The following is a 14,212-nucleotide window of genomic DNA, read 5'->3' as shown; positions in this document are numbered from 1 at the left end:
GCAGGGCTCCATCCCAGGACCCTGCGATCATGACCTGAGCCAAAGCCAGAGGCTTAACCTACTGAGCCACCCAGGTGCCCCAGGATTTGTCTTTTAAAATAATCATTTATTATTGTGTCAAGGATAGATTTGAGAGACTGAAGAAGAGGATCATTGTGGTTGAGATCACTGGAATGGTAGTAGGAAGGATGGAAAATGGAAAATAATAAATTTGAGAATTAGTAAGAAAGTATAATTAACAGGGCTGGGTCGTTGATATGAGAGAATGAGAAGACTTAGTGTGGGGTGAACAACTGCCAACACAGTGTAACATTTCAATGAGGAGGAGGATGTAGTTGTGTTCGTTTGCTGCTTGTCTGGTGGAATCTTGTAGAGATTCATTAACTTTCATAAATATGAGTAAATATGAGGTGTGTGAATCATCCAAATGTGGTCAAGTAAGAACTAGCTAGAGAAGTGTCTAATCAGCAAAGAGAGATCTGGAGGCCATAAGCACAAAGGAGGAATTGAATCCATGGTAATAGATGACATTGACTCATGAGAAACTTCAGAGTTAGAATAGAAGAGTGTCTGGACTGTATCCCTGAAGAACTCAGGACAAGGAGGAAGGGCCCACAAAGCAGAGTGTGGTAGACCTGAGGGTGGGAAACCTAAAGAACCTGGGTCATGGGAGCCATGGTGAGAGTGAGCTCCAAGAAAGAAGCCGTCTTCAACATGGTGGTTCTAAACACATCTGTAGGACAAAAGTCCTCCTGACTGGTGCATCTAATTAATAAATGTTTAGGTTTTATTTTCTCATACTTCTGTAATTGAGGAGTAATATTGAGGAAAGATTGTTGCTTAAAATTGAATCAGGGTTCCAACAGGACACTGGAAGATGGGACTGTTGACATGGTGGTCCAGAGGAATGAGCCAGATTGGAGTGAGAATGCCCCAAAGAATAGCAACTGGTAGGGATGGAAAGAAGGCTGTGATTCTGAATCACACTGGGGTGTGTTGTATGTCATGAGTATGTTGGGCATGGGCTCAAGTAAGAACTGTTGTCCATATTTTAGTTATTAGCCCTAGAGTTCCAAACCTCCCAAGTCCCAAGCTTGCTGCATTTGGATGGACAGTGAGGGTGGAGGAAGAGAAAAGAGTTGAAATTGGTGAAAGAAGTCAGAGAAGAGGAGGAGGAAAGAGTGCCTTTAGGCTCAACACTCGGGAGTTGTTCACAACTAGCTGAACCCTGGCAGGCATAAATGATGTTTGCATATCTCTGCTGTCATTGGAGATAGTCATTGGATTAATATGGAAATTGAATTTCTGATTTATCTCTGGTTCATGTCATTATAGATTCAAATTGTTAAAGAATGAGTGCATACTTTCTGAGTCATTTTCTTCCAGGAATGGTGTAGCTTGAGATAGCACTTTTGAAATCTGCATTATATCTTTCAGGACAGTATGTATTTGAGGGAAGCCAAAGATTACTGGCATAACTTCAGAACTTATGAAGTTTAAATCTATATTTTATAAACAATTGGACACTTAGCACAGCACTGGAATAAAAAGAGGGCAAACCTGTGTTTCCTCAGTAGAGGTCATTTTGATCATTTTAATCACACTTAAAATAAGTAGAGGAGATGCAGAGGGCACCATTGTTGGCATATTTCATATGTAAGTTGACACCACTGGAAGTATTGAGAAATGGCCTCCTTCTTTCTCTTTTTGTTAAAGATTTTATTATTTATTTGACAGAGAGATAGAGAGCTCAAGTAAACAGAGCAGCAAACAGAGGGAGAGGGAGAAACAGGCTCTCTTCTAGCAGGGAGCCCAATGCAGGGCTCTATCCCAGGACCCTGCTATCATGACTGGAGACAAAGGCAACCGCTCAACTGACTTGAGTCACCCAGGTGCCCCAAGAAATGGCCTCTTTCTAAATGAAAATTAATCCAACCCAAAGTATGAACACAGCATCACTTCAAAAGTGAATCTCCATATGAATCATCATCTGTGATTCATTCCTCCCCTGTATTTTAACATTGTACACCTTCATTTATCTGTCCATTTATTTAGCAAATATGTACACACATGCCAAACATTATTATGCTGGTGAATAGCTCAGAGATGACATCTGCCCTCAAAGAGTTCACAGTCTAAACAGAAAAAGAAAAGGCATCAGCAGTGACAAAGCACTGTGTTCATGTAACCCCCCAAGTGCCATGGGATTCTGAACCAGACTTGGGCAAAGTTGAGCCTGAGACCAAAAAGCCTGGATGAGAAGGGGGGAGAATGGTTTAACCTTACCTTTTGTATTTCTCCCCCCAATAGAATTTCCCCTGAAGAGTGAGCCATGTTCCCCCTTTTAAACCACAGCCCAAATCTGATCAAGATTTCCACATGTTGATATTGACAAAAACACTACTAAATATTAAGAACTAGAGAAAAAAAATTAGAACATACAAACAGCATAGAAATAGTCAAATTTTCAGTGTAAGGTTTTGAACCTTAAGGTATACATTGAGTCCAAAGAAATAGTTAGTAGCCAGTGCATCTTTGCTTACATCTAGCCTTGAGTTCTGCTCTCCTCAATCCACATCATCTTGGGGAAGGGACGTTTGTTTCTATCAGCGGGGAGAGAAAGTTCTAGGTAACTGTCCATTTCCCAGGAAAAACTAAAAAAAAAAAAAAAAAATACTTCACATAAATACCTTTCGTTCTTAATCTCCTTCCTGGCAAATGAGAGAATTTTCTCCCCACATCTAACTGACGTGTCTAAGGTACCCAACAAAATGAATTATCTCATGCTCATAATACAAAAGGTGATGATTTTACCAGTGTTACTTTCATGATGTAACACCATGTGTAATATGCTCATATACAATACTAAAGGATACTAAAAATTACAGAAAAGTAAGAAAATACCCAAATCATGATGAAGACTTAACAAAGGAAGACATGGCCTAACTTCTTAGGGGCTCCTACTGACCCAATCTCTCTAGTGTGAGTACCAAAATAGTGATGTTGATGCATTTTAACCCATCAAACAAAATCATTATTTATTCATCTCTACTGATATAAATAAATGAATGTGGGAGATAGAAACTTTCCTTACTATAGAATGCAAACTAATACATGTAGATGGAATTAGAAAATTAGAATTAGAAAAGCCATCAGTGTCTAAAGGATGAAAGTTTAAAGAGTAAAAAGATAATATGTAGTTTCAAATATCTCCACATAAGGGAAATTTGTTACTTTATGGTCGAGAAAGGTGGTAGTCAATACCTTAACCAACTGATCAACGTTCAGTGCCTTCTGTTATGGTACACTCTGAAGAACAGGGCACCACTGTTCCTATTAGAATCCCATAATCTGAATTTAAAATGAGGAAACATCAGATAAGCCAAAAGTGGGAGACATTCAGAAAATATCAGGTCTACATGGATCCAAAATATCAAGATCCCAAAAGGTGAGAAAAGACTGACCAAAATATTCCACACTGAAGACTAAGGAGATATGATGCCAAAATGCAACCCAATTCTCGATTAAATCCTGGACTGGTTGGAAAAATGTTTTTCTGCTACAAAGGACATTTTTGGGACAATTGCTCAAATAAGAATGGGTTTCTAGGATTAGATGGTAATTTTTTTTAACATCAATCTGATTTTGTTGGATGAACTAGAGTTATGTAGGAGGAGATTGTTATTTTCTTTTAGAAAATACACATGGGTATTTCAGGGTAATAGGCCATCATGTCTGCAAATTATACTCAAATAGTTCAAAGGGAAAATATAAATGATAAAGATAGAGACAAATATAACATTTGGACAAATGTTAATAAATGGGGAACTTGGGAGCATTTTTTTGGTTTTATTTTATTTTAATTTATTTTATTTTTCTACTGTTCTTGCAACACATTTGTTAATGTTTAAATTATTTCAAAATTTAAAAAAAATTAGTGAAGCAAATATGGAACGAAAAGGTAAGTGGCATTATCTATATTTCAATGTTACTTCATACTTTTTCAAGCATTATCCTATACTACACTGAAGGTAAAATTACACTTCAACTTATTTTTTCTTTATCTTAGGTTTGGTCTTCTGCCTCAATGAACAACAGTTTTTAACAAAACATACACAGGTTGTAAATATGACTAATATACAAACTTGCAAAAATAATTTAATTATTAAGAAATTTTAAAAAGCTTATTAAGTTAAAAAAAAAAAAGTCTTGATCTTATTGCTTTCTTTTTCCAGCTGATATAAATGGAACGCTCAGACATTCAGCTTTGTTCCTGAAAGACACAACAATACAACTCAATTTGCTCACCCTTTCTCTCTTTGCCAGGTTTCTTATGTCAAAGCTATTGACATTTGGATGGCAGTATGCCTCCTTTTTGTGTTTTCAGCACTTCTGGAATATGCAGCTGTAAATTTTGTATCAAGACAACACAAAGAACTTCTGAGATTTCGACGAAAGAGAAAGAATAAGGTAGGCAATTAAAAGCATCGGGTTTGGCAGGATACCAGTTTTCACTGAAAAGTAAATTTGTTATATGAAATAGAGTGGTGCAGAGAGGAAGTGAAGTCTGAGAACCAAAAGATACAAATATTTCTTTGGTTTTGTTCAATCGAAACTGAAATTGTCAAAAATAGCTTCAGGAATAAAATGGTGACATGCAGTTCTCCTTTACACAGCATATCTACTGGCATGAGAGCTTTATCAAACTCTTTCTAATGTACTTCTTGGAACAACACCATTTTTTGCTTCAATTATCAAAATATATCATTTCTTACTTGCAACGTGAAAGTGTTCCTGATGGTCTTACTTGACATGTCACTGGCTATAGCTATTAAGTTGTTCCTTTTATCAAACAAATTCCTTCATCGTTTCCATAAAATACCACCTATTTGTTAATGCTATGACATTCATGTAGAACCATGTGGTCTCTTGCTCATGCATACTTTCATGTTTTTAAGATATTTGTACTGAATGTTTTTAGATATTTATACTGATTTATACTGAATCTCTAAAGATATTTATACTGAATTAAGATATTTATATTGAATATAAGATATTTATACTGAAACACAAGTAGGTGTTATTATTGCCTTGTCATACCTGTTAAATGAAACCCAGAAGAAATTATATTGAGAATATCATTAGGAGACCACAGGAAGCTGCAGAAGTAATCTCATAATTGAATTTGGATGTACAGAATGGAGTTGTTCCCCTCTATTAAGACTTGTAGTGTTTTCTTTATGTGCACATGAGCCCGATCAACCCCCTTTCTTCCTCTGGAAGGGAGAGTTTCTATTGACCAGCATATCTATGAGTTTACTTCTTTTCATGTGAATGTGCCAACTGACATTTAAAAGCAAATGGACGCACATGCAATAGAGAAATATCAAAGTTTATGCAGTAGGAGAAATTATGGCCAGAATCTGATGTATTGGAATATTTAAGTCAAAACATACTCAAACCTTAGAAATAATACTCTGGTTCCTATAAGATGCATTTTTAAGGACTTCAAAAGGATTTAATTTTTTTTGAGGTGTTCTTGTGGTTTCTGAATTATTCACTGCAATTTGCATGTTCATAAAATTTTTTAAAGCCCTAAGCCCATGATCTCTCAGTACGGAGCATTAAACATATTCTAAAGTAATAATGAATTCAGTCATACTCATCATGATAAGTACCCAAATCTCAGTATCATGGAAGGAACATCAAGGACTGTGATCCTCTGAGTAACTCATGGGTGGGATGAAAATAGTGTCTGAGCTTTTATTTGATCAAGTTGGTATGAAAATAAAAGCATATCATTGGTATATTGAAACATATTTTAATAGAGAGGTTCACTTTTCTCTATCTCTTTCTCCCCACCACACCCCTATCTACAGTTTTCCTTATACTTTTCTCCATCTTTTTCTCTCTCTTTCCTCCCCTTTTTTCTCCCTCCCTACTGCCTACTTGCTCCTCTTTCCTCTAATGACACTTGGCACTGAATGAAACACTATCACAGGACAAAAAAATGCTGTATCACAACAGTGAAGTTCCTGTTTTCCTTTCCCTTAAAAGACTGATACAGATGATTTTTCCTTTTAATGTCATTAATCTGAAGTAAAGTAATACTTATTTCCCTTTCTCATTTTGGTTTACTTTTTCACTTTTATTTTTCCATTTCTCTGCCTTTCTCCTCCTTCCTATACAATGTAGAATGTATCAACCAGGTGCTGGAAAATATTAGGGATGTAATGTCCAAAGGGCGACTGAGAGTTCACATTCCACACCCACCACACATTCAACAGCCACAGTGTCCAATGGGTAACAGAATAGACTGTAACTGTAGATGCTCAGTTTTGGTTCTCCTTTAAAAAAAAAAAAAAATTATCCTACCAAAGTAGCTCTTGAGTTTCACTCCCAGTATGATTATCAGGATATATAGTGAAGCCCATAACTTTTTGCTCACAGAAAGACAAGATTAAATTTTCTAATGAGTGGCTCTCTAGGAAAATATAGAAATGCAAAAAGAGTAATATCTTATTATTTTCTAATGACCAGTTGAAATATTCAGGGAGTGAATATTGTAGTGGAGATTTAGTGCAAGAAAATTTAGTGTTTTGTTTTTAGTTCATTTCATACTTGGGGGGTTGGATACCTTGCATATGTGAAAATTGATTAATTTGATACATATGTATGTGTAAATGATATATGCAATTAAAAACAGTTGTGCAATTATATTTACTCATATATGACTTGATTTTCTGGTTTCTCAATCCCTCTTGGTCCACTTTACCTTCCCACAGACAGAAGCTTTTGCATTGGAGAAGTTTTACCGTTTCTCAGACACGGTAAATTCACTTTCTTAACTCTAAGTAGAGGAATGTGGTCATCAGTGAAAAAAGCAGAGAGCGTATTCTGCACCCATGCAGTGTTTGGTGGGGAAACACAGCCCCTTGCACAGTTAAAGTTAAACAATCATCATGACCCTTCAGCTAAGGATATATTCTCTTTTTCAACCTCCATTTGTCTTCCCTCACTCAGTAAAAATATTTAAATATTATCCTTCATCTAACCAACTGAGTTATTTGATTGGTCAAAATGATCTTTAAATATACATTAAACAAAAATAACACATATAATCTTATAATAGTCTACATGAAAGAAATAGCCATTTGTCTTGACAAAATTAGTTCCAACAATTCATGAAAATTTATTTGTACAAATAAGTTCTAAATGCACCGTTTCTTGTCAGAAAGTAGAGAACTATAAATAAGGCAAAAATAAAATACTTTCTCCAACCTATGTATCTCTAGAATCCCTTCTTAATATTAAGAAAAGTTGAAATTCTTTATAATAAAGGGGCAATTTTGGTTTTTGATAACAGCATCCTTTGAGATGTTTGATTAAAAAGAGATCACAAGGTCACATGTCCAATATAATAGCTGAATAGTTAGAAAGGTAGTCTATGCTAGAGCAGATTAGTTTTTGGAATTGACCACTATAATATAGCATTCGATGATTGCATTTAAACATACTCAAGCCAAGAATTTGGGCTGGGAAATAATAAACAGTCCAGTCTATTAAAACTAAATTCCTAGGGACACCTGTGTAGCTCAGCTGGTTAAGCGGCTGCCTTCAGGTCATGATCCCAGCATCCTGGGATCCAGTCCCACATTGGCTCCTTGCACAGCAGGGAGTCTGCTTCTCCCTCTGCCTCTGCCTGCCACTCTGTCTGCCTGTGCTCACTCTCTCTGACAAATAAATAAATAAAATCTTAAAAAAAAAAACCCAAAAACTAAATTTCTGAAATAAAGTGCATTTAAACATACCTCCCCAGATGATTCTGCTGCACATCTTGGTTAAGAATGGACCCCTGGGGATAAAAATATATGTTTATAAAAAATAAAAAATTAAAAAAAAAAAAAGAATGGATATAACATTAGATGCACAGACCAGAAACATGTTACGTTCATCTAATTGAAAGTTTCTCAATTTCATACAATGTATCTAGAGCCAGTATTATTTTAAAGCACTTACTAAGTTTTCTTATATTATAACGTGTAATCATTCAATTATTTTTCTACTAATATTGTATATTTGTTCCCAACATAGCTAGGCACTTCCCACTTCACCTTTATTTTTTCATCCCTGGGGGAAAAAATTCACTTGATCCAATTACTTTTACTTAATTATCTTAACTATAATTTTGACAAATTTTAATTGCTTTGTGTTTGCATAACACAAATAGCTTCTTTGGGAGAAAATATATTTAAATTTCTAGTAACTAAGCAGTTAATGCCTATAGGAGCCTTAGTATAAAAAATACATTTAATTAAGTTGCTTTACAAGAACAATGCACAAAGAAGTCTGATGAAAACTTAGGTTTACTTCAGCAGCAATCAATCAATACTTATTTTTTAAAAAGAAACAGTATGGTAATGCAAAGACATTCATTAGAAATTTATGCATTCCATTTATTTTGTAATAATGCAAATTTGGGGGTGATCATTTTGACTTTTTGAAAACTATTTTTCTCAACCTAATGACCCTCTGGGCTGACCAAATTGATCGTTTTTAAAAAAATATGTATTTTGCTTAGAAACAGAGCAATGTAAATCTTTAAATTGACATAATCTAAATGAGTCTAAATGAGCTAAATGTTGGTCCCAAGCCCTTTATCTTCACGAGTACAGACTTAACATAGTTTCCCCAAGCACTCTAAGTTGGCACAATAGGCAAAGTAAATAAAATAGTCTCAATATAAAAAGTTTGTTACAGCAGGGGACCTTACACTATTCCTAGGAAAGTTTTAACTTGGTTCAGCATTGGCTTAGCATTATACGGAATCTCTTGTATCTGACCCTTTCCCTATTAAGGTATAAGCGGTCTTCGGTGAAAGACTACAAGTTTGCTCTTGCATCCAAAGTTCCCCACCCCACACTGCCATAGCCTGCTGTGTGCTGATTACCCACTGCACCATGTCCTAGACGCTTCTCCCCAGTGCTGTATATGTATGGGTGTATGCATGATATGAAAATACTTTGGTCAGAAGTTTGCTCTTCCCACGTGTGATATCATCACTTTAGTCCCGCAAGGGTATAAAGATGCGCCAAAATGTTTCTGAATCTATGTTCTTTTTTAAAAGAAATGGCTGATATGGGGTTGCATTGCATTTCACGTAGCTTCTCCTGCATCACGGTGTACTGATGCAATGGTTTGCGGAGAGAAGACGTGACCCACGGTATTCTAGCGCCTCTAGCTTCCTGCTTGTTATTGTGTAGTCGTTATTATGTACATGCTCAGATGAAATAAAGATGGACCGTTAGTTCTAGATTTGAGAAAGAACCACCAAGTTTAGATTCTGCGAGCCACGATGGCTATCTTTTTACGATTAAGATATCACTGACTGCATTTTGACTATCTGTACAAAACTTGTCATTATTTTATTGACCTATGTGTTTACATGCTGTCTTACTTCAAAAATAACTCAGGGTAATTTCTAAGGATAACAAATGATTGTTTTTACTAATGTAAATCTCAATGACTCTGATTTACAGGGGTTTGAAATTTTATCCTCTCAGGTAAAGCAGATATTGTAAGAATTTAATGATTTCCTGCAAACAAATATCTGGAGGTTGTGTTAAATACACCTAATTCTTAGAGCTATGTCCCTTTGAAATATCTGATTAGGAAAATAGTATTCAACAAACTAATACAATCTCTACTTAATCTAATTTTACATGCATTATAGTGAATTTCATCTCAAATTAAACTAAAGTGTACATACTGCCTTTACACAAATTGTCTATTTATAATGTATTATTTTATGTTAGTCCATAATTCTGAGTTCACACTAAATGAATCTAACATACTGTGCTAGGGCTAGATATATGGGTGTTTAAAAAGTATTTTACTGATTTCTCCTCAATCTCCTAAAATGTATGTATTCCATTTTTATATTGTTTTAAGTGTTCATCTTTTTAAGCTTACATTTTGCCATTTAACAACTTCCAGACCATTTCTGAATCTAAATTCAATACACCAAACATGAACTTGGCTAATTCATAACTAATTCATGTGTCATCAACAATAAATGCAAAATTCTCCTGGGAATTAGATTTCAAGGAATTTTATATTGACAGTTGACTTGTAGCTATGAAGTATCTTTAACGTCATCTATAATTATATTTTTTAAGCTTTCCAAATTTCAAAATAATATAGAAATGTATATAAATGTATTAAACTGAATGTTTTATTTTCAACTGGTGTTTATTTTGGAAAAAGAATTTTTAGTTTATTTACATAGTTCATCTTACCTCAGCATTTTCTAAGCAATGGTGATTTTTCTCAGCAAAAATAAGCCATTGTTATGTTCCTTAGTAATTTTTTTTCAAAATCCACACATTGAAATCATGTAAGTGGAAATTAATAGCAATTCACTTTTCCTTCCTTTGTCACTTTCCTATCTGGCAATTAGAAGTTACAGAAAATGATTTCAACAGAAAGACCTCTGGCATAATTACTGAACATCTTGAATGTATATAGAACACACAAAGGCACCTACCAGGGAAGAAACATTAGGATGAAAATAATGTATTTAATGGTGTTGTATCTCACAGCAGTTCACACAATAAATCATCACTCATGCTATCTTAGAGGATCCATGTTTTATTACCACTCATTAGTAAGCTTCATGTCTTCACCATTTCCACACCCAAAAATAAGATTTTTTTTCTTTGGTCATTTTTGAGGACTAAGAAGAGGATAGGAAATTAATTCTTATCTCACATGTATGTTAATATATATCTTTTGTGATGGAAATGAAACAATTCAACTGAATGACAAAGTCTATGCTTGGATTTTCTATTTTTAATATTTCTAGTTATAATATACATGTTAGTATGAGTCAGTCTTTGGCCTAATCCTCTAAGAAAATGAAAAAGCATATGGAATGTTTCCCAGTGTGGTATCGATGCTTAATTACTGAAACATTTTTCTCACTTTCAAGCTTAGTGAAAACGGGTCCTCTTATTGAAAGAATTATATACTAACTAAATGGATTTTTACATTTTTCATTGCCTACACTTCTAACTTGCTTAAAGCATATTAGGAAGGTTTTATCTGTGAATAAATTAAGCCATTTCTTCACTTTTACCTTTTTAATCAGCCATGTTCTTTTGCTCATTTTTAGTTCATTCTATTTAATCTTTTAATCATTGCCTATATTTTGAGTTGGAAAGTGCTTACCTTTATGAATATCAAATATTGGCTAACACATAGTGTTGGATACAAAAGTTTTAGATGTTTGTCTAAACCCTTTGCTCATTTGGCCTTTAGTCTATTAGAAACTCGAGCTGAAGATGACTGCAGAAAACTGAATTATGCCCAAGAAATATTTGAGTACTAATTGGAATAAAGAATATCACTGTACAGTTAAACATACATAAACACAGGGTAATTTTAAGACTGAGTCTTACAAAACAAAGAAATTAATTATAAAATAGTTTGATGCTCCTTCTAATGTAATAATCTAATATTAATAGTAATCTATTGGAAATGTTTCATCCATTCTTAAAATTATTATTTTAAGTGTAGCCTTTGGGGTGGGGGGAACTGCTATAGCCCAGTGATTTAACAGCACAATGACCAAAAAATCACATGATTTTTCTGCAGTCCGAGGGTCCTTGTTCTCTCCCTCATTCTCTGGCCATCTGGACTCTTGGGCCAGATTGCAAGCTGACCCAACAGAACTGATATCCTGTTTCTGAAGAAGCAAGATGTATCCATGTGCCTTATCTCACGGGCACATCCAAAATACTTGTGCTGTTTCATAGAACATGTTCAAAACACTGATGACTCCTTGATTGCAAAAACTAGATTTGCAAAGAATCTTAGCAGTCAGATAGCAAAACCCATCTATTATAACAGTATGACAGTGAAGGTTACGGCAGAAACATTATCTCTTCAGTTTTATGCCCTTGGTTAATTTTTAGTGCAACAGTACTCAAGTGCAAGGCCATTTGCAGAGTCAGCAACTGGGCCGGCCTATTTTACATAGTACTTTGTTGAGAGTTTGGTATTTAAAATACCTAAGAGGACAATGATTCCAGTTGTTATTTGTAGTTTCCTTTCAGGTTGTGTATTATGCATAATAACACAATTATAATAAACAAAATATTGAAAAATACAATAACCTTAATTTGAGTACTTTATTAAGCATTTTATATTCTTTCCCTCACCCTAAAAAACCTTGCTAGATAGTGCTAAACTCTTTCCCTGGGATAAGAAACCAAGAATTTGAGAGTTAAATAATGAAGGTGATCCATGCTCTAGGCAACCGGTGATGAATGCTTAATTATACATTTGCATTTTGAGTGTCAATCTTGAGTCAGATTTCAAATTTGGATCATCTAATGTTTTTGTGACATAGGAAATAATTGAAAATTGCTTCTTTTAGCACATATGTTTCATAATTGCAAATACAAAACCTATTTTCATATTTTTAGAACCTAAGTTCTCCTCAATATCTTCGTGTCATTGCCATTACCAGGGAATAAGTATTTAAAGTGTTTTTACTGAAATTCCAAAAATTTCTATTTTTTCAACTCCACAATTAATTGGAAATATGATACATTACTGAAATCATCTTCCAGGTGCTTTTGAGAACAATAATACACCAAATCACACTGTAACGCATAATTACCTGAAACCTATTGTCCAGGATACCCGTAGATGCTATTGATTTAAAAATGGATAAAGACACAGATCATATAGATTGCCTTGTGTATAGTCCTACTTAGAAACAGCTTTCCTTAAAAGCAGAAATTATTAAGTAATAAAATAATAGTTAAATACTAACACAAAAGTCATCCCAGACTATGTTTTCATAAAGTGCCACTTAAAATCTAAATTACAGTATTAGAAGAATCCAAAGATTGTTGCATCACTAAAAATTCAAAACTACTAGATAGATATTTTGTGCCTCTTAGAAACGCTTGTTTCCACAACTTGGCTGTGTGTTCTGGTCACCTAGAGAGCTTGGTGGTGGGACAACCTAAAGGCTAATAAGTTTGAACTTCCACAATTGCCTATCTAGAAAACTGGATCTCAGCAACTCCTCCCAGTGACGCCAAGACAGGTGTTAGCCTTGTATGAGAAACATTGCCTTCCCCAAGACTATCATTATTGCATGCACGTAGAATGATGGTAATCTTATAAGTTGTCAAATTTTATGAGGGACCCATGCTATCTAAAGATGATTAAGTTTAAATTGTTCCAGTGTGTCAATTTTTCTATTTAAAAAAGTCTAAGTATCAAGTAGCTTTGTTCATTACCACACCATAACCCTGATTACCAGTTTTAGGAAGCAACCATGCTTACAAGACAGAAATAAGCTTGGATTTCATATGTCATTTACTTAACTTTATAGATGGTCAAAAGGCAGGAGAAAGAGCAAACTTCTCCTCTAATGGAGAAGTTTCATGGGACTCAAACACATCAGATGTTTTTGTCCCCTCACAAACAGAGAGCATGGATATCTTCCTAGTTTAAAAAGAAAAAGATATGTGTCATAAGCAGCAATGATCCCTTTAGCTAGAAAATGCAATCGTGGTCCTAGAACCATTATATCAAGTATACAATATATACTCATATTTTCCATCAGAACTATTAGAGAGAGAGAAAACACAAAAGAAGTACCCGTGAGGAGGGAAGGACAGAATTGTGTCTCAGCATTGCTCCCAACCCTCACACTTCCACCATCAGACACTAGAAACTTATTAAAGGCATTCCTCATTATGGTCACTCATAGCTACATGATTGACACACTCATCCAGTGAACTAGCCGGCTCACGTCCTTGTCACCCTATCTTCAGTAACAAGTGTTTTAATTGCTCATTCCAACTTCTATTTAAGTGTCTTTTTTATGTTGCTCTCTTGGGCCATTTTATACCCTGGTCATGCTTAAATATATTCCTTTGTCCAATGAGATCTGTTTCAGGAGCACAGACTGATATAAAAACACTTTGTTCCAAGCCATTAATAGTATTTTCAGCTGTGGCTTGTTAACAGTGTAAACAAAGACCAAGATGGACTCACTGTCTATTTCTGCCAAAATCCACTGAATCCTCCAGGAACCATAATCAAAGACCTTACTATTCCATCTGCCAGCTCTGTGTTAGCACTTACCCTCAGGAGATTTAGCTCAAAGGCAATGTTCAAGCAATATTTT

At 34.8% G+C, this 14,212-nt stretch overlaps 1 protein-coding gene and 1 long non-coding RNA gene across 8 annotated transcripts in view; one reads left to right on the top strand and one right to left on the bottom strand.

Moving 5' to 3' along the window:
• Positions 1-14,212, bottom strand: part of LOC116584231 — a 108,847-nt gene that overhangs the window by 44,694 nt on the left and 49,941 nt on the right. For 3 of the 6 annotated variants that reach the window (XR_004283107.1, XR_004283103.1, XR_004283106.1), the window contains one exon: positions 2,544-2,654. The exons of the other annotated variants lie outside the window; for them this stretch is intronic. This is a non-coding gene — a long non-coding RNA (uncharacterized LOC116584231). The remainder of the gene's footprint in view (positions 1-2,543; positions 2,655-14,212) is intronic. 6 annotated transcript variants of the gene reach the window in all.
• Positions 1-14,212, top strand: part of GLRA3 (glycine receptor alpha 3) — a 195,591-nt gene that overhangs the window by 173,782 nt on the left and 7,597 nt on the right. The window contains exons 8-9 of one of the 2 annotated variants that reach the window (XM_032332237.1): positions 4,327-4,470; positions 6,786-6,830. In XM_032332237.1, the coding sequence (XP_032188128.1) occupies positions 4,327-4,470; positions 6,786-6,830 (189 nt within the window). The remainder of the gene's footprint in view (positions 1-4,326; positions 4,471-6,785; positions 6,831-14,212) is intronic. The other variant, XM_032332238.1, reaches the window with a different exon arrangement.

Source organism: Mustela erminea, chromosome 2 (genome assembly GCF_009829155.1).
Source record: "Mustela erminea isolate mMusErm1 chromosome 2, mMusErm1.Pri, whole genome shotgun sequence".
Taxonomy (NCBI): domain Eukaryota; kingdom Metazoa; phylum Chordata; class Mammalia; order Carnivora; family Mustelidae; genus Mustela; species Mustela erminea.
The sequence above is the reverse complement of the archived record's forward strand: the minus strand, read 5'-3'. Positions and strand labels throughout refer to the sequence as shown.